Source organism: Carcharodon carcharias, chromosome 17 (genome assembly GCF_017639515.1).
Source record: "Carcharodon carcharias isolate sCarCar2 chromosome 17, sCarCar2.pri, whole genome shotgun sequence".
Lineage (NCBI taxonomy): Eukaryota > Metazoa > Chordata > Chondrichthyes > Lamniformes > Lamnidae > Carcharodon > Carcharodon carcharias.
In genome coordinates, this window is record NC_054483.1 from 4595880 (window position 1) to 4615338 (window position 19459).

A 19459-nucleotide genomic window follows, 5' to 3' on the forward strand; every position below is an offset into this window, starting at 1 on the left:
ACATTTTTTTATTGAAGCTTTTCGTCTTGGACTAATCAGGACAATTTGCAGGAGTGGCAAATGTAAAGGGAACAACAGTTTTTACCGTATGAGAAGAGAGTGCTGATTGGTTGGCAAATGGGCTATTTATTCAATCAGCACACTCTTCCTGTTTGGTGTAAATTGTTGTTCCCTTTACATTTGCCACTCCTGCAAATTGTTCTGATGAGTGGAAGATGAAAAGCCTCAACAAACAAATGTCACTTTTTCTCGGGAGTGGAACTTGCGGCGAGTTAAGACCCGGCCAGCAGAGTTTTGGAAGAGCTCAAGTTTACGGAGACCAGCCAGGAGTGTATCGGAATAGTCCAATCTAGAGACACGGATGAGGGCACAAAATGTGCTCGGTTAGCTGGAATTCAAATTGTTGATGTTTGTTTGGCCTGCACGAGTACTGTTTTGGAGATTGTCCTCTTGAAGGTGCATGGATAGAGACTCCCATTCAAATGTGTTGGACATCCGGAATCAACTCCCAGAAAGAGAGAGGGGTTTATACGGCTTCGGACCTCTGATTGTGCCCGTGTTTGCTGCATTGCTACACACAGAGATGGCGCGGCACGTTTCATTCAGAGAGTTGCCTTGCAGTGCCCTTGGTGCGGTGCAGCACCCAAGGGTGGATGTGTGTCCGAGCAGAAAGAAGCCAGCAATCAGCGACTTGCTGAAGCCAGGCTTGGCACTTTGAAAAGGCTGTGGGTGGAGGGAGGTGAGGTGAGAGGATTAGAGAGGGCTGAGTTAGGGTGGGCTCAGCTTTGGTTTCAGCACAGTCGAGCAGCAGGAAAGGGTAAGGGGAGGCAGCAAGATGTCAATTAGTCTGCAGCAAGCCACTTTAGAGAGACTGTGTTATCAATAAAGTATGGGGGATAGCTGGTGACAGGCAGAGGACTTGAAGACTAGAGTTTTTTCTTTCACAGGATGTGCCAAGGTCATCACTAATATTGTTCCTCCCTAATTGCCCCTTGAGAAGGTGGTGGTGAGCTGCCTTCTTGAGCCGCTGCAGTCCATGTGGTGTAGGTACACCCACAGTGCTGTTAGGGAGGGAGTTCCAGGATTTGGCCCCAGTGACCGTGAAGGAACGGCGATATATTTCCAAGTCAGGATGGTGAGTGACTTGGAGAGGAACTTCCAAGTGGTGGTGTTCCCATGTATCTGCTGCCCTTTGTCCTTCTAGGTGGTAGAGGGCACAGGTTTGGAAGGAGCTTTGGCAGGTTGCTGCAGTACACTTTGTAGATGATACACAATGCTGCTACTGTGTGTCGGTGATGAAGGGAGTGAATGTTTATGGATGTGGTGCTAATCAAGTGGGCTGCTTTGTCCTGGATGATGTCGAGCTTCTTGAATGTTGTTGGAGCTGCATTCATCCAGGCAAGCGGAGAGTATTCCATCACACTCCTGACTTGTGCCTTGTAGATGGTGGACAGGCTTTGGGGAGTCAGGAGGTGAGTTACTTCCTACAGGATTCCCAGCCTCTGACCTGCTCTTGTAGCCACAGTATTTATATGGCTAGTCCAGTTCAGTTTCTGGTCAATGGTAACCCCCAGGATGTTGATAGTGGGGGATTCAGTGATGGTAATGCCATTGAATGTCAAGGGGCGATGGTTAGATTCTCTCTCTTGTTGGAGATGGTCATTGCCTCACACTTGTGTGGCACGAATGTTACTTGTCACTTATCAGGACATTGTCCCGGTCTTGCTGCGCGTGGGCACTGACTGATTCAGATGAGAGAAAGAAAGCTTTATTTTGCATTCTTGCCAGAACTGTTAAAACTGGAAAAGTTGTGGGGGGAAGGGTAGGCCAGTGAAACTAATTGGAGAGCTCCCTCAAAGAGCCAGCACAGGCACGATGGGCCGAAGGGCCTCCTCCCTGCTCTGTCCCATTCTCTGATATCGCGTTTCCAAATCCTTCCCTCTGCTCAGGGTCTGAATTTTCGAGGGACCGATTTATCCCGATTAGACCTTCGCTACATCAACTTCAAGATGGCTAACCTGAGCAACTGCAACCTCAGTCACGCCAACCTGTGCAGCTCAAACCTGGAGCGGGCAGACCTGTCTGGCGCGATACTCGATGTAAGTGTGTGTTGCCTCCGTTTTAATCATTTCCATTCGTGTTCAAATCGGGGCTCTTTCTTGCTGTACGCACCTCATCTCAGTCCTAAACGATCGGCCCCTTATCCTGAGACTGTGCCCCCGTGTTCTAGATCCCCCAGCCAGGGCAAACGACCTCTCAGTATCTACCCTGTCAAACCCCTTCAGAATCCTGTACGTCTCAATCAGATCACCTCTCATTCTTCTAAACTGCAGAGAATATAAACCCAGTTTACTCAGCATCTCGTCATAAGACAACCCTCGCATCCCAGGGACCAGTTTGGTGAATCTTCGCTCTACCACCTCCAATGCAACCATATCCTTCCTTAAATATGGAGGCCAAAACTGCACACAGTATCCAGATAGTCTGGCCAGAGCTCTATATGATTGAAATAAGACTTCCCTATTCTTGCACTCCAATCCCCTTGCAATAAGAGGCTGGAATCTAATGGAGGGATTTTGAAGATTTGAAAATTGGCGTTGAACTTGACCTGATGCCAACTTGATTTGTAAATGTTCGACATGGAACTAGGGAGGACCAACTTGGAGCAGCTCCTGCTCTTAACGGGCTCTTCCTGTTGGGAAGGTTCTCAGTCGCTCTAGTTCTCCTCTCCTGTGGGAGAGAGGGCCGATTAGGGGTTTTCACTGAAGGACTTTGTTTTACTTTGCCAGGGTGCCAATCTCCAGGGGGTGAAGATGCTGTGTTCAAATGCAGAGGGGGCATCACTGAAAGGCTGCAACTTTGAAGACCCTTCAGGCCTCAAGGCCAACTTGGAAGGTATGTCGAATCACTCTCCGTGCTTGCATTGTTGCAGTGCCGTTTCCGACCTGCGGGTACCCCAAAGTATTGCCCCGACCAGCGAAATGCTGTTGTAAGGTCGGAAACACCGCAGCCGGGTTGCGCACAGCAAGCTCCCACAAACAGCGTCCTGGGACCCGAGACCCCCCCCCCCCCAACCCCGACCTCCTGACTCTGAGGCGGTGGCCTCTTGGGTGTTGTGGGACCTGAGGGGTGTCCACATGGATGTAAGGTGCCCTGTGCTAAACCACAGCCCAGCGGGAGGCCGCGGAGCTGGCGATTGTGGTGAGGAGGGGGTTGCTGGGGGAGGCCGGTGAAGCGGGTAGTAGAGCGGGCTGGCCAGGCCCACAGGGCAGGAATCGGTGATCGGTGTTGGGTTTTTCAGGGGCCAACTTGAAGGGCGTGGATATGGAGGGGAGTCAGATGACAGGAATTAATCTGCGCGTGGCAACCCTGAAGAATGCCAAGCTGAAAAACTGCAACCTCCGAGGGGCTACGTTAGCTGGAACAGATCTGGAGGTAAACCAGCCGGAAAACCCAAGTCCTTAATCTTTCACTTCATAAGATCCCCTGCTACCCTTTAGCCTGAGGCTTACCTCCCAGCGCAGTCTGGAAGAGCGGAAATTAAGCCGTAGGATTTGGAATTTAAATCATAGAATGGTTACGCAACAGGAAGCGGCAGTTCAGCCCCATTGCACCTGTGCTCGCCCTTTGCAAAAGCAGCTTGGCTAGTCCCGCACCCTTGCCTTTTCCCTATATATATCCCTTATGAATTCTTAAATTGCATAGCACCTTTTGTAAGCACCAGATGGTCTCTCAGTGTTTTACAGACTCTGACATCTTTATTTAGTTATTTTTTGGAAATGTGGACTCTGTTGTATTTCCAGAAGTTTAAAAAGACAAAATTGATTTCTCAGTTTGGCTGACATAATGCAGATGCTCCTTTTAAGCAGCAGGTGGTTTTTGGTAAATGTAAAAAGCAGAGCTTCCCGTTTAAAATTGCCAAGCAAGGAAACTTCGTCTTCCCCTGCCTGGCCATTATTGTAGTCCTTGTCGCAGACTGAGTGAGCTGTATATGTGCGCTTTAACTTAGAGAGCCCCTCACATCCCTTAAATTTGTCTTAATCAGTGTCAGTGTTGTGGACCCTGCTCTTTTGCCCACATGTCCGTCCTTGGCCTGCTGCATTGTTCCAGTGAAGCTCAACGCAAACTGGAGGAACAACACCTCATCTTCCGACTAGGCACTTTACAGCCTTCCGGACTGAATATTGAATTCAGCAACTTTAGATCTTGAACTCCCTCTTCCATCCCCACCCCCTTTCCATTTCTTCCCCCTTCCTTTTGTTTTTTCCAGTAATTTATATAGATTTTTCTTTTCCCACCTATTTCTATTATTTTTAAATCTATACCTTTTATGCCCTGTTAGTCTTATTCCACCCCACCTCCACTAGAGCTATCTGTACCTTGAGTGCCCTACCATCCATTCTTAATTAGCACATTTGTTTAGATAATATCACCACCTTCAACACCTCTTTGTTCTTTTGTCTGTGACATCTTTTGATTATCTGCTCCTATCACTGCTTGCTTGTCGCTACAACCACCGCCCCCCACCCCACACCCCCCCCACCTTAAACCAGCTTATATTTCACCCCTCTCCTAATTTTACTCAGTTCTGTTGAAGGGTCACGAAGACTCAAAACGTCAACTCTTTTCTTCTCCGCCGATGCTGCCAGACCTGCTGAGTTTTTCCAGGTATTTCTGTTTTTGTTTTGGATTTCCAGCATCCGCAGTTTTTTGTTTTTATCTCTGTGTTCCAGAATTGTGATCTCTCCGGCTGTGATCTGCAGGAGGCAAACTTAAGAGGATCCAATGTGAAAGGAGCCATCTTCGAGGAGATGCTAACCCCCTTGCACATGTCTCAGAGTGTGAGATAAGTGGAAAAGAGAGCTGGGGGGGGAACGGGGGTAGAGGTGAAGGACCTCCTCCAGCCGGATGTGTGACTTGCTGCCATTCACCTCAGATACACAGCATTCTCATTGGCTGGACCAGTGCAGAACTGACTTAAAGCTTCAAAGAATTGCTTCCCCCACCCACCCCGCTGTTCCTGTGTTCCAGAGGCAGCACCCTGCCCGGACTCGACTGACTGGGGAATGGAAAGTGTTTGCGTGATCACATTGGGAAGTGAATTCCATTTTGTTTTCTTCCGCGTTTGACATGGGGCTTCCGTGCTGATTTGGGAAGCACTTTGCAACTTTTTATCTGCACCCTCTCTCACGCACGCACTCACACACATGCACGCGCGCACTCTCTCACACACACTGACACACACACACATACACACTCTCTCTCTCTCTCTCACATGCACACTCTCTCACTCATACTCACTCACTCAATCTCTCACACATACACATACATACACACACATGTATACACACACACACACACACAGAATAAAGGAGAGACGGGTGAGTTCGAACATGTACACAGCCCTGAGTTTGTGATGCATGGCACACTGCTCAGATATACCACATATACTTTTGAGCCTGCTTATATCTCGCTCTGCGTTAAATATATGTATACACAAAAAGTACCAGCGGGCTGCTCACTCATGAAGGCAGCCAGCATGACAGTGACCCTGGGCTTGAGGCACCTGTCTACACTCACTCTGCGTAACTGGCATTCACCGCCTGGATTGGCAGCAAGATATTTTGCACAGTATTAATGCAGTTTCAGAAAATATGGTGACGTAGTTAGCCACAGCAGATACGTTTCGCACAGCAGATAGCAGGCTCAGCGATCTGTAATATGTGGGTGAGAATTTGTTCAAGCGCCGTGCCATTGTTGAGGTGCCTCTGTTATAGCTCTTTCCCTACTAGTACACACGCTAGCTTATGTTGGGAGCAGAGTTCGATGGGGACTTAGGCTGACCTTCTGAATAGGGACTCCTGTCACTCTCCAATAGCCACTGACTAACTGAGACCAGACGTGATGTGCAAGAGAGGGCAGTGGATAAACCATGTGGCTGTCTGCCGCTGTGACCCTTCCAGCCGTTGCCACTGGCACGGCTCCTTCTGAGGTAGATAGAGGGCGAGGTACCCCTCTTGACTGTGGAGTCATGAGGGAAGGGGTGGGGAAATCATCGGGTAATCCTGCTCTAGCTTGCCTGGGACCCCACCTAAATGTGCAATGAAAGAATCTGGAGTCTCATGTTGTTGGAATAGCAGGAATCTCGCTGTCCATGGGTAAGGTACCAGAGAGGTGGCAGTGCCCGTCTTGGCACCTCAACATGAGTCAGGAGAAATGGTAGTGCGAGGGGGAGTGACAGAAGCATGCTATGGAAACGCTGGCTCACCCTGAATCACCACTGCCCTCTCAGCCTCGGCTATGGTTCTGGAGTTGGGAACTGCTACCCCTACCGAGCCCCCCCCCACCCCCAACGCCAGTAAAGAACCAGGCTAGGGAGTAGCTGCGTTTGCGTAGCACCCTTGATACATTCCTTCGAGTGCGTTACCTGCAGTGGATTATGTTGACTGGGGCGAGCCATTGGGCCACGACTAATACCTGGTTTCTTGGGCAACTCCCCAGAGCTAGGCCCGTGACACAGCCTGGAGCTATGGTAACATGCGGCTGTCTAGATTGTTGGAATTTTGTATAAATTAACCACTGGTTAAGTTCTCCCAGATTGTAAGAGAAGCTGTGCATTCAGTCCACACACGCCATCCATTAGCACAGGACTCAGGCCTGGAATGTGACATGTTTTCTATCTATTAAAAGTGAAGCCCCACAGACCATGAACAGTGCAGGCCTATTTCTGTTGACTGCATTGATCTCCCAGTCTCTCTCTGGCTGGAATGGAATCCAGTGTTTTTTTTACACCTCCCATAACTGCAGGTCAGTTCTCCGAAGGCAAAGTTCAAGCCTCGGACTCCCCCTTCTTCCCATGCACGAGCGTGACGATGTTCAGCTTGGCTATGTCGGGTTCAGCTTGGCCGCGCTCAGCAACATTAAGAGCAAAGCCAGCCTTTGCCAGCAACATTAGCCTCATGAATTTTCACTTGCCTCTGTTAGCCAAGCCTGAGAAAAGGCACAGCCAGGATTGTCCATGAAGACACCCCGCAGGTCACCAGCACAGCCTGAGTTTGAATGGAGTACAGGAAAGAGTGGGGTTTTGTTCGCTGCATACAACACTAAGAGAATGAGCACAGCTTTGCTGTTTAAAAAAGAAATCTTGGTGCATTCTGCGCACAGCAGGGATTCTTTCTGAGCACATTACCATTTAGGTTTCAATGCTGTAATGGTTAATCATTGCAATATTGTATTGATAATCTCTTAAATTAAAGAACCTTTGCAGGACATCTAGAGCCTTTTTTATGTACTTCTATTCATTACACATATAGCTTATCTTTGTTTTCAGCTATAATTTGAGTTAAGCCACCGTCTCAAGGACATCTTAATTAATTCTAAAGTAAGACCATAAGACATAGGAGCAGGAGTAGGACCATTTGACTGCTTGAGCCTGCTCCGCCATTCAATACAGTCACGGCTAATCTTCTACCTCAACTCCACTTTCGTGCCTGCTCCCCTTATCCCTTGATTCCCTGAGACACCAAAAATCTATCCCAGCCTTAAATATATTCAACGATGGAGCATCCACACCCTCGGGTGGAGAATTCCAAAGGTGAAGATTCACGGCGCTCTTGACACCTCATCTCAGTCCTAAATGATCAACCCCAATCCTGAGACTGTGCCCCTGTGTTCCAGAACCCCCAGCCAGGGGAAACAACCTCTCAGCACCTACCCTGTTGAGCTTCTTCAGAATCTCATATGCTTCAGTGATAAGTTCGGCACGCCCTTGAGATGTAACAAAATGGTTTGCTCGGTCATCTCCAAGGGCAGTCAACCACTTGGTGTGGATCCAGACATGCAGGCCAGACCAGGTAAGAATGGCAGATTTCCTTTTCCTAAAGGGCTTTAATGAACGAGATGGGGTTTGTATGACAGTCCAGTAGTTATTTCAGATCCATTTAATTAACTAAACTTTTAAGGCCCCCCCCCCCCAGCTGCTGCAGGGGGATTTGAACACACATCTCTGGAAAGTTAGTTCGGGCTCTGGATTACTAGTCCAGCAACATCACCACAATACTATTGCACCCTCAGAACTGCCCTCTGTTAAAGATCAAAATCACGCACACTCCTTCCGGTGGGCATCAATGGAAGTGGCTGCTTGTTGGAGAGTAGACTGCTCTTTGAGAGAGGAATGAGTTAAAGGTTAAAAACGAAATACACTGCTAAGTGACTGGATAACTGGGCAGAACAGCTCTGTCATATGTCGCATCTTCCAAAGCCCTTTAAAGCACTTGAAATTTGCAGGAGAGAATTACACCCATTTCTAGCATTGGCACCAATAAAGCAGCCCTGTGGGACATCACAATCATAAGCCAGTGATTAAACATCCACTGGTAACCTCTGTGTGAGGGGGATTAAAAAGGCCAATTATCACAATCCTTTTGTTAGTCAGTTTTCAGTATCTTGATGTCATGGTGAGAAAATCACTTCTCAACATCTAATCTCAAAAGTTTGAAGTGTGTTTCAAGCTCTAAATGGAAATTTGGAAACTTTTGCATGAGTGTATTTTTCTTTTCTAGGTTACCTCTGCTGAAGCAATGTATTCTTGCTAAGGTTTAGTCTCATGGCTGCTGACTGTGCTCTGGTATTAAACCCAAGAGTCAAGCCTCCTGCAGTGACCCCTATATTGCTCAATCGTTAAGCATGCAATGCACTTAGAAGTTGAGCTATTGGAGAACCAAGACTGATTTTGCATATCCTCTCCCTGCCCCCTGTGGTAAACCTACCCAGGGCAAAGCAGCCTACTTGATCACACATCTTAAAAATTCACTACCGATGCAGCAGTGTGTACCATCTATAAGATGCTCTGCACCAACTCGCCAAGGCACCTTCAACAGCACCTTCCAAATCTGTGACTTCTGCCACCCAGAAGGACAAAGGCAGCAGATGCATGGGAACACCACCAACAGCAAGTTCCCCTCCAAGCCACACACCATCCTGACTTGGAAATATATCTCTGTTTCTTCACAGTCACTGGGTTAAAATCCTAGAACTCCCTAACAACACCGTGGGTATTAGAGGAGCAAGTTGTTATGATTAGGTGAGGAAAGAGGATAGTTTTTATTGTACTTAACTCAGACTAAGTAAAACTTTTAAAAATGCCCAGGCTTTCTCTCTCACACACACAAACTTGAAGCTCACACACAAATAGATTACAGAATGGGATGGTCTAAGATTAAAGGGGTACATGGCCTTAAAGGTTGGTGACATGGCTGACATGGTTGAACTCAATGCTCCTGCTACTTTTGCTATCAAGGCAGTCTAATGCTGTAGACAGATGATTTTTCTGTTATTTTAAAAATCTGCAGCACCTGGATAGTCAAAATCAGCAGACAGGGTTCAAAGCTTGCAAGCTGGATGGAGAGAGGGAAGGAACCCACTCAGGGTCTTGCCCCTTGAGCATCTCAGCTGCTTTTCCTGTTCTGCAGAGAGGTAGGTGCTTAAACTCACAAAGGGTTGGCTTGCCACATGACCTCTCCAACTGCCCAGTGATCCAAATATGGTCACACTAGTGTATTCCAGTATTTTTGATTAGACCATTGTCCAAGTGATCATGTCTAATAGTTTGACTCCACCCAGCTGAGTACCTAGCTTATTGCCTTGATGCTTTGCTAATGGGATAGGAGATGGCATCCATTCATGACTTTCAAGGCTTTCTGGTCCATGGTGTGGCTTTGCTGACCAAGGGTCTCCATATCAATAGTTTTGGAATGCAGAAAGTATAGTGGTGCAAATGTGCAGCCATCGTTGACTGTGATTCCCAAGTAACTGGAATGTTGCTTTAGTCTTTAAAAAAAAATTAGGGGGTTCCAGTCGGTAAATTCAAAAATTTTTTTTCCAATAAGACATGGTTTCATAATAAAGCTCAGAGGAAAGATTAGGGTAACTCTGACTAACTTTGAGAGGAGAACTTGCAGAACTTTATAGGATAGTACACAGGATAGAGAAATAGTGGGAGGCGATAACATAGTGGTATTGTTGCTGGACTAGTAATCCAGAGACCCAAGCTAAAGCTCTGGGGACCTGGGTTCAAATCCTGCCACGTGACTCAAGACCCACAGCAATGTGGTTGACTCTTAAATGGCCTAGCAAGCCCCTCAGTTGTAATAAGCCGCTACAACGATGCAAAAAAAAAAAACCGGCAGGCCATCCAGCATCAACCTAGGCACTGGAAATGACAACAGCAATCTCAGCCCTGTCGACCCTGCAAAGTCCTCCTTACTAACATCTGGGGACTAGTGCCAAAATTGGGAGAACTGTCCCACAGGCAAGTCAAGCAACAGCCTGACATAGTCATCCTCACGGAATCATACCTTACAGACAATGTCCCAGACTCCACCATCACCATCCCTGGGTATGTTCTGTCCCACTGGCAGAGGTGGAGGCACAGTGGTATACAGTCAGGAGGGAGTTGCCCTGGGACTCCTCAACATCGTCTCCGGACCCCATGAAGTCTCACTGCATCAGGTCAAACATGAGTAAGGAAACCTCCTGCTGATTACCACATACCGCCCTCCCTCAGCTGATGAATCAGTGCGGCTCCATGTTGAACATCACTTGGAGGGAGCACTGAGGGGTGGCAAGGGTACAGAATGTTTGGGGGACTTTAATGTCCATCACCAAGAGTGGCTCGGTAACACCACTCCTGACCGAGCTGGCCGAGTCCTAAATGACATAGCTGCTAGACTGGGTCTGCAGCAGGTGGTGAGGGAAAATCATATTTGACCTCATTCTCATCAACCTGCAGATGCATCTGTCCATGACAGTATCGATAGGAATAACCACCACACAGTCATTGTGGAGACGAAGTCCTGCCTTCACACTGAGGATAACCTTCATCATGTTGTACGGCACTACCACTGTGCTAAATGGGATAGATTTCGAACAGATCCAGCAACTCCAGACTGAGCATCCATGAGGTGCTGTGGGCCATCAGCAGCAGCAGAATTGTACTCAAACACAATCTGTAACCTCATGGCCTGGCATATCCCCCACTCTACCATTACCATCAAGCGTGGGGATCAACCCCGGTTCAAAGAAGAGTGCAGGAGGGCATGTCAAGAGCAGCACCAGGCATACCTAAAAATGAGGTGTCAACCTGGTGAAGCTATAAAACAGGACTATTTGAGTGCCAAACAACATAAGCAGCAAGTGATAGACACAGCTAAGTGATTCCACAACCAATGGATCAGATCTAAGCTCTACAGTCCTGCCACATCCAGTGATAAATGGTGGTGGAGAATTAAACAACTCACTGGAGGAGGAGGCTCCCCAAATATCCCCATCCTCAATGATGGGGGAGCCCAGCACATCAGTGCAAAAGATAAGGCTGAAGCATTCGCAACAATCTTCAGCTAGAAGTGCCGAGTGGATGATTCATCTCGGCCTCCTCCAGAGGACCCCAGATGCCAGTCTTCAGCAAATTCAATTTATTCCATGTGATATCAAGAAACGGCTGAAGGCACTGGATACAGGAAAAGCTATAGGCCCTGATGACATTCCGGCAATAGTACTGAAGACTTTTGCACCAGAACTTGCCATGCCCCTAGTCAAGCTGTTCCAGTACAGCTACAACACTGGCATCTACCCGGCTATGTGGAAAATTGCCCAGGTGTGTCCTGTACACAAAAAGCAGGGAAAATCCAAACCCGCCAATTACTGCCCCATCAGTCTACTGTCGATCAACAGTAAAATAATGGAAGGGCTCATCAACAGTGCTATCAAGCGGCACTTGCTTAGCAACAACCTACTCACTGATGCCCAGTTTGGGTTCCGCCAGGGCCACTCAGCTCCTGACCTCATTACAGCCTTGGTTCAAACATGGACAAAAGAGCTGAATTCCAGAGGTGAGGTGAGAGTGACTGCCCTTGACATCAAGGCCGCATTTGACCGAGTGTGGCATCAAGGAGCCCTAGCAAAACTGGAGTCAATGGGAATCAGGGGGAAAACTCTGCTGGTCACAGTCATACCCAGCACAAAGGAAGATGGTTGTAGTTGTTGGAGGTCAGTCATCTCAGCTCCAGGACATCACTGCAGGAGTTCCTCAGGGTAGTGTCCTCGGCCCAACCATCTTCAGCTGCTTCATCAATGACCTTCCTTCCATCATAAGGTCAGAAGTGGGGATGTTCGCTGATGATTGCACAATGTTCAGCACCATTCACGACTCCTCATATACTGAAGCAGTCCATGTCCAAATGCAGCAAGACCTGGACAATATCCAGGCTTGGGCTGACAAGTGGCAAGTAACATTCACACCACACAAGTGCCCGGCAATGACCGTCTCCAATAAGAGAAAATCTAACCATCATCCCTTGATGTTCAATGGCATTACCATCACTGAATCCCCTACTATCAACTTCCTGGAGGTTACCATTGACCAGAAACTGAACTGGACTAACCATATAAATACTGTGGCTACAAGAGCAGGTCAGAGGCTAGGGATCGTGTGACAAGTAACTCACCTCCTGACTCCACAAATCCTGTCCACCATCTACAAGGCACAAGTCAGCAGTGTGATGGAATACTCTCCGCTTGCCTGGATGAGTGCAGCTCCAACAACACTGAAGAAGCTCGACCCCATCCAGGACAAAGCAGCCGACTGATTGGCACCAAATCCAAAATCATTCACTCCCTCCACCATCGACGCGTAGTAGCAGCGTGTATCACCTACAAGATGCACCGCAGGAATTCACCAAGGCTCCTTAAAAAGCACCTTCCAATCCCACAACCACTACCATCTAGAAGGACAAGCGCAGCAGTTAGAGGGGAACACCACCACCTGGAAGTTCCCCTCCAAGTCACTCACCATCCTGACTTGGAAATAGATCACCGTTCCTTCGCTGTCACTGGGACAAAATCCTGGAACTCCCTTCCCATCAGCACTGTGGGTGTACCTACACCACATGGACAAAATCCTGGAACTCCCTTCCCATCAGCACTGTGGGTGTACCTACACCACATGGACTGCAGCGGCTCAAGAAGGCAGCTCACCACCATCTTCTCAAGAAAAATTAGGGACGGGCAATAAATGCTGGCCCAGCCAGCGATGCCCACATCCCATGAATGAATAAAAAAATATATCATGTGAAGCCCTATATTAAATTGTAATGTAATAGGGGACCTTCTGGTAAATGTTCCGGACTGATGTGAGGGAGCTTTTCTTTGCAGATGGTGTGATTAATGGTCATGCAGCTGTGGGCAGAGCGAACTGGATGGGGAAGAAAGTAACAAACATTAAAAGGTTAGTTCTTAGCTTAAAAACGTGTCCAATTAATAGGCTTCCGTTCCAGACTTATGACGAGGGAAAACAGCAGATAATGATGCCTTGCCCTACAGTTACATGATAGGGTATGAGTTTAATGTGTTTTTAATCTGTAACAATTAAATAGATTAACATCTCCACTGAAGAGAAGGGAATTTCTGACCAATACATTTGCACTCATGGCCTACTGTGTCACTTCAGGTCTGTTGTTTTTTTAGATTCAGCACTTTGGCAAAGTAAATAGCCTCCCCCCCCCCCCCCCGAGATCGACTAAGTAACCAGCAAGTTGTTAATTTTGACTTTTCCTGCTCAATAATTACAGGTATGCTGCAGAGGGGTGATGGATTTGGTGTAATCCTCTGCAGGACCCCTGTTGGGGTCTTAATGCCTGCATTGTATATAAACAGCAGCTGAAACTAACACTGAGCACTGGACTTCAGTCTCAACCAAGCAAGGTAAGGGATTTCAGCCTTGTCCCCCTCAGTGTTATACTCACCTCCGAGGGAAACTCGGTTCCCTTGGCTAAAGTTGCCAGCTCCCAGCCTGAATCTCCTGAAGATTCCTGTTCTCTATGTAGCTGAGATCGAAGATCAGCTATGATTGTAACAAATGGCGATGCAGGCTGGAGGGACTGGATGGTCCATTCCTGTTCCTGACTCCCCTGTTCTTGTGTCCTTTTCAGTTCAGGACGCTGTGTGCCGCACGTTTTCCAGGGTGAGATTAGCCAATTTAAGCCAAACCAGGACTGAGTCAAAGAGTCTTCTAAACCCATGATGAATAGTAAACTTAAGGAGTGTAGATGTAGTTGGCAAACAGGATAGAGTGCCAAAAGAGTAGCGACTGTCAAGTGTGGGAGAGATTTGCAGTGAGAGATCTGGACACACTGGCTAATTGGGATATGGAATAGCAGTTGGATTTGGTGTGAACATAATGAAAGATGGCAATTATGAATGCTGGGGCTCATTAGCTTCCAGGATCACGCAAGTGTGTTGCCAAGGATGTGTAATATAGGATACAGCTAGGCTAGAGTTTTGTCTGTGTGGGGTGGGATTTGCAGGGCAGCACATTGCAAACCCTCTCAGGTGATTAGATGTAGTTGGTGTGGGAAAAGGGAGAGAATGCGCAGTAGCTGGTCTATCTCTGGAGCAGATGCAATGGGCCGAATGGTCTTTCCTTACGCTGTGCTTTCTCATGTTTTGACCATATTGAAGTAACCAGGTAGCACCCTGAGGGAGAGTCGAGAGCATTCTTTTGAGATTGTATCTAGAGTTAATTGTCTAATAATTGTGGATATTAGCTGGGGACTCACTTGAGCTCCTATTAATAGGAGCAGACTGAAACTGGAGGTTGTTGGATTAGGAGGTATTTGCTTGTAATGGCTATCTCCGTAAATAAATCCAAGTGTGTAAAGATTGGCTCCAGTTTCATCCTTCACCACTTGGCTTTCTGGAATAGCACTTTCAGGGCACAGTCGTGAGTCAGTGCATTTGGATCTTTGTGTTACTTCTCATCCATACTGTACCTGACCTGGGAGCACTTCTAAATTGACCACAGAACCAATCTACGTCTACATTGTCGCTAAGTTGCCAGTATCCCCAGGCTGTGGATGAAAGGGGATCTTGGAACTTTGGGATTGGGAAGAGGCACCTAACAACACAGCCGTTTGTTAGGAATGCCAAACTCAAATAGAACAAACCCACAAATAAGGAATGGGCGCGCAGGTAGAACTGAGGTATGAGTCAGACAGCCAGGAATTATACTGCGCTATGGCCCTTGGATATATTGGATCTTAATACTGTGCCTAATGTTACCATAACCCTAGAACTGCTGAAAGGGTTAGCTTTATAAAAAAAAAACGAGCCTCAGTCTCACTCTATCAGTGCTCTGGGAATGCGAGGTGAGTGACTCTTTAATTTCACTTCTGATTTTTTAAAAACTGCTCCGATAAGCATTTAAACTTGGCTGTTAACTGCGTAAATGATTCATTAGAACCGTCCTTTTAAAATCCATTGTTTCCCTCAGGTTTTACAATATTCACTCGGTTAACTGATTATTTTTCCAATTTACTTGGGATTGCTTTCCCCCACTTATTTTTCTGGTTTAACAAGAGAAAAAAAATCATGTGTTTTTAACTTTGCAGTAAAATCGGACCTGCACTTTTCTGGAATGACCACTGTGATGAAATCGCTTGTCTACATTGCACTGGGGTGTGCCATCTTTGTGAACTTCCTATCCGCACAGCATTGGTCCTTTGATCTGCGTCCTGGTGGTAAACGGGAAGCTGGTGATGATGTTATTGAATCATTCCGGGATGTGGGTATCCTGATTTTTGCCTTTTCCACCAACTCCAATTTTGCCTTGCCTCCTCCCCCTCAAAACCCACACAAAAGCGTGCACACGCACACTCCCTCGCACTCTGCACAGGGTAGCTTGAAGCAGGACTTCCTCACTGGTTACTCCCGCTCCCCGGCCTTCTGAGTCAGAAGGGTCGAGTCCCACTGCCAAAGACTCAGGTGCACCATCCAGGTTGACACTCCCCTGTGCAGCACTGAAGGAGTCCTGCACTGTCAGATGTGCGTCTTTCAGATGAGGCATTAAACTACCTGCCCTCTCAAGTGGATTCCTCAACTCCCCTCTTGTGTTTTAGCCTTGTTAAATTAACCAGGTGACACCCTAAGGAAGGGAGGGAAGGTCAGGGACAGCCTTTTCAGGTTGCATTTGGGTTCATTGTATATTCATCGTGTTTAATGGTGGTGGGGATTCACTTGAGGTCCTATAAGTAGGAGCAGACTGAAGCTGGAGTTGTTGGGTTCAGAGGCATATCCAACCGTCCAGGCCCATCATTGTTTTATACGCCTCAACTAAATCTCCCCTCAGCCTCCTCCGAACCAAAGAAAACAACACCAACCTTTCCTCTATTGCTAAAATTCTCCTGGCCAGGCAACATCCTGCCTGAATCCCCTCCGACAGGAAATTCTAAGCAAGAGTTTTGATTAGAAGTGTATTCTCCTCTTTAATACCATGAACTCTAATTTCCATCTCATTCATTCCAGACTGCGGTTGATGTGGATGAGCTGACACACGACAAAAGGACGGAATTTGCCTTCCCTGATTGTTTTGGAAGCACCCTGGTAAGTGCAGGAGTTAACAATTGCTGTTAGGTCAGGAGTGTTCATGCATTGTGCTTCCTCTGAAAACATTTATCAAAACTTTGGCTGTTGATTTTGACAGTGCTTTTCTTTGTGCCCCGCTCGTCACAGCTTTCCTGCTCACTTAGATTTCCACGTTCCTCAGCATTTTCTGTAACGTTTCTCTTCTAAGTGCCACTGCCCATTAACCTTGCTTTGTTGACCACAGCGATCTCAGCAAACTGCATACACGGAGATTTTACCCTTTCACCGTACGTATTGATTTACGCTCCAAATGCTGCCACATGGGAACAGAAATAGGAGCAGGAGGAGGCCATTCGGCCCCTCGAGCCTGCTCCGCCATTCAGCTAGACCATGGCTGACCTTCTGCCTCAACTACATTTTCCTGCACTATCCTCGCACCCCTTGACATCTTTAATATCTAGAGATCTGTCACCCTCCGTCTTGAACATGCTCCATGACTGAGCCCCCACAGCCCTCTGGGGTAGAGAATTCCAAAGATTCACCAAATTCACCAGATTCCAAAGAAATTGCTCCTCATCTCAGTCCTAAGTGACCTGCCTCTTATTCTGACACTGTGTTCCCTGGTTCTAGACCCACCCCCCCCAGGACCCCCCAGACAGGGCAAGCGTCCTTCCTGTATCCACCCTGTCAAGCCCTTGCAAGAGTTCTCCATGTTTCAGTGAGACTGCCTTGGTCTTTTCTAAAATCTTTGAATATTTCTCACCTTGTGTCTGACATAAGGGTTTTCATGCAACCACATCTGGAGCACTGCGTACAGTTTTGGTGTCCATTGCTAAGGAAGGAGGTTCTTGCATTGGAGGTGGTACAGTGATGGCTCACTCGATTGGTCCCTGGGATGAGGGCGTTGTCCCATGAGGAAAGGCCGAGTAAATCGGGCTTATCTTCTCAGGAGTTTGGAAAAATGAGATCTCGTTGAAGCCTATTTAAAAAAAAAAACCTGAGGGGATTTTATAGGGTAGGCGCTGGTCAGGGAATCTGGAACTCTGGGAGGGTGGCCACAGTCTCAGGATAAGGGGCTGATCATTTAGGACTGAGATGTGGAGAAATTTCTTCACTCAAAGGGTTGTGAATCTTTGGAATTCTCTACCCCAGAGGGCTGTGGATGCTCCATTGTTGAATATATTTAAGGCTGTGGGATAGACAGATTTTTGGTCTCACAGGGAACTATGGGATATGGGGAGCAGGCGGGAAAATTGAGTTGATGCCCAAGGATCAGCCATGATCGTATTGAATGGAGGAGCAGGCCTCGTTGGGCTGTGTGGACCATTCCTGCTCCTATTTCCTATTTCTTCTGCATAGTCCTTCAACAGCCCAGTGGTCAATTCTCAAGACCCCCTCAATTTAAAACTCTGCTTTCTGACTTCACCCCCTCAAATTTCATATCGTCGCTAAAACGTTTCTCTCGCCATCACTGAACTTAACGATCGAATTAGAATAAACTTAGGAATGGTCCCCAACAAACATTTGACTGCATGTCAAATATCCTGAAGATTTTACCCCTTGCTGGGTATGGTTCCACACAGACTGATGAGAGCGCACAACAATATCAGAGAGGAAAGTGATGAGTAGGCCACTCGATTGTGGCGATATTGTAACTGTAACCAATCCTGTCTCTACTTAATACTTTTCTACTTACACTGACCCTAGCCTTAACACACCCTGCCCTGCAGCTGAGCCGTTCCCAGAGTTCACCCTTCCCCACCTCTCCCTTCCTCATCCCAAGTCTCTCCTCGTGCCAATGCTATCAGTTTTCAAAAATATTATCTTTCATCAAATGTTTCAATGTCATGCCTTGCCTATCATGGATCTCTGTCTTGAACGTACTGAATAACTTCCACAGCCCTCTGGGAAAGTGAATTCCAAAGATTCGCCACCCTCTGAGTGGAGAAATTTCTCCTCATCTCAGTCTTAACTGGCCTGCCCCTTATTCTGAGACTGTGGCCCCTGGTTCTAACTCACCAGCCAGGGCAAACATCCTATCTACATCTACCCTGTCGGGCCCTGGAAGAATTTTGTAGGGTTCAATGAGATCACCCCTCATTCTTCGAGACCCTATGGAATACAGGTCCAGCTTCCTCAGTCTCTCCTCATAAGACAATCCCACCATCCCAGGATTAGTTAGGTGAACTCCCGTTGCACTCCCTCTATGGAAAATACATTCTCAGATAAGGGGGCCAGAACTGTGCACAATACTCCAGGTGAGGTCTCACCAAGGCTCTCCATAACTGCAGCAAGACACCCTTACTCCTGTACCCAAAGTCCCTCGTAATGAAGGCTAATATACCATTTGCCTTCCTAATTGCTTGCTGCACCCACATGGCTTTTAGTGACTCATGAACAAGGACACCCAGGTCCCTTTAGACACCCGCGCTTCCCAACCTCTCTCCATAACTTTGGCAAAAGCGTGCAGATGGAAGCGAGTGAGGTTGTTTAAATGCCTCCGATTTTTGTCTTTTACAGGCAAAATTTACACCAAGGAGGAAGAAGCTTTAGCATGGGCTCGCTATTAACATTCGGAGGAATTGGAACAATTGGCCCTCCTTTGCTGTCATTGGCGCATGTTAGACCATCAGCCCTGTTTAGTTGAGTCCAGTAAATGAATATTTCTTAAGTGTTAAGTGGAAATAAAATGAAGCATTTGAACTCGTCAAGTCACAGTGTGTTTTATTTGTTATTCATTCACACAACGTGTGTCTTTGGAAAGAGGCTGTTAAGGAACACCAGGGTCATGTGCCCATGAGCACTTTAACCCTAAACATGTTGGACAACATCAATTTGCATTTAAAATAGCACCTTCAATGTAGTGAAACAACCCAAGGAGCATTATCCAACAATGATTGACCCCAAGCCACATATAAGGTCAGATGACCAAAAGCTTGGTCAAAGGGATAGGTTTTCAGGAGTGTTGGAAAGAGGGTGGGGGGGAGAGGTGTAGGGAGGGAATCCCAGAGCTCGGGGCCCAGGCAGCTGAAGGCGCGGCCCC

At 47.3% G+C, this 19459-nt stretch overlaps 2 protein-coding genes across 5 annotated transcripts in view; both read left to right on the forward strand.

The window, feature by feature from the left end:
- LOC121289959 (BTB/POZ domain-containing protein KCTD9) overlaps window positions 1-7269 on the forward strand; it is a 53066-nt gene extending 45797 nt beyond the window's left edge. For 3 of the 4 annotated variants that reach the window (XM_041209972.1, XM_041209974.1, XM_041209973.1), the window contains exons 9-12: window positions 1950-2099; window positions 2790-2895; window positions 3302-3435; window positions 4734-7269. In XM_041209972.1, coding sequence (XP_041065906.1) covers window positions 1950-2099; window positions 2790-2895; window positions 3302-3435; window positions 4734-4850 — 507 coding nt within the window. In that variant the 3' untranslated portion in view covers window positions 4851-7269. The remainder of the gene's footprint in view (window positions 1-1949; window positions 2100-2789; window positions 2896-3301; window positions 3436-4733) is intronic. The other variant, XM_041209975.1, reaches the window with a different exon arrangement.
- Window positions 7270-13251: 5982 nt separating this feature from the next.
- Window positions 13252-19032, forward strand: LOC121289573 (progonadoliberin-1-like). Its single transcript, XM_041209115.1, has 5 exons — window positions 13252-13282; window positions 13626-13758; window positions 15444-15616; window positions 16357-16434; window positions 18937-19032. The coding sequence occupies exons 3-5, from the start codon at window positions 15470-15472 to the stop codon at window positions 18967-18969; spliced, it is 258 nt and encodes an 85-aa protein (XP_041065049.1). The 5' UTR covers window positions 13252-13282; window positions 13626-13758; window positions 15444-15469; the 3' UTR covers window positions 18970-19032.
- Window positions 19033-19459: the final 427 nt, after the last annotated feature.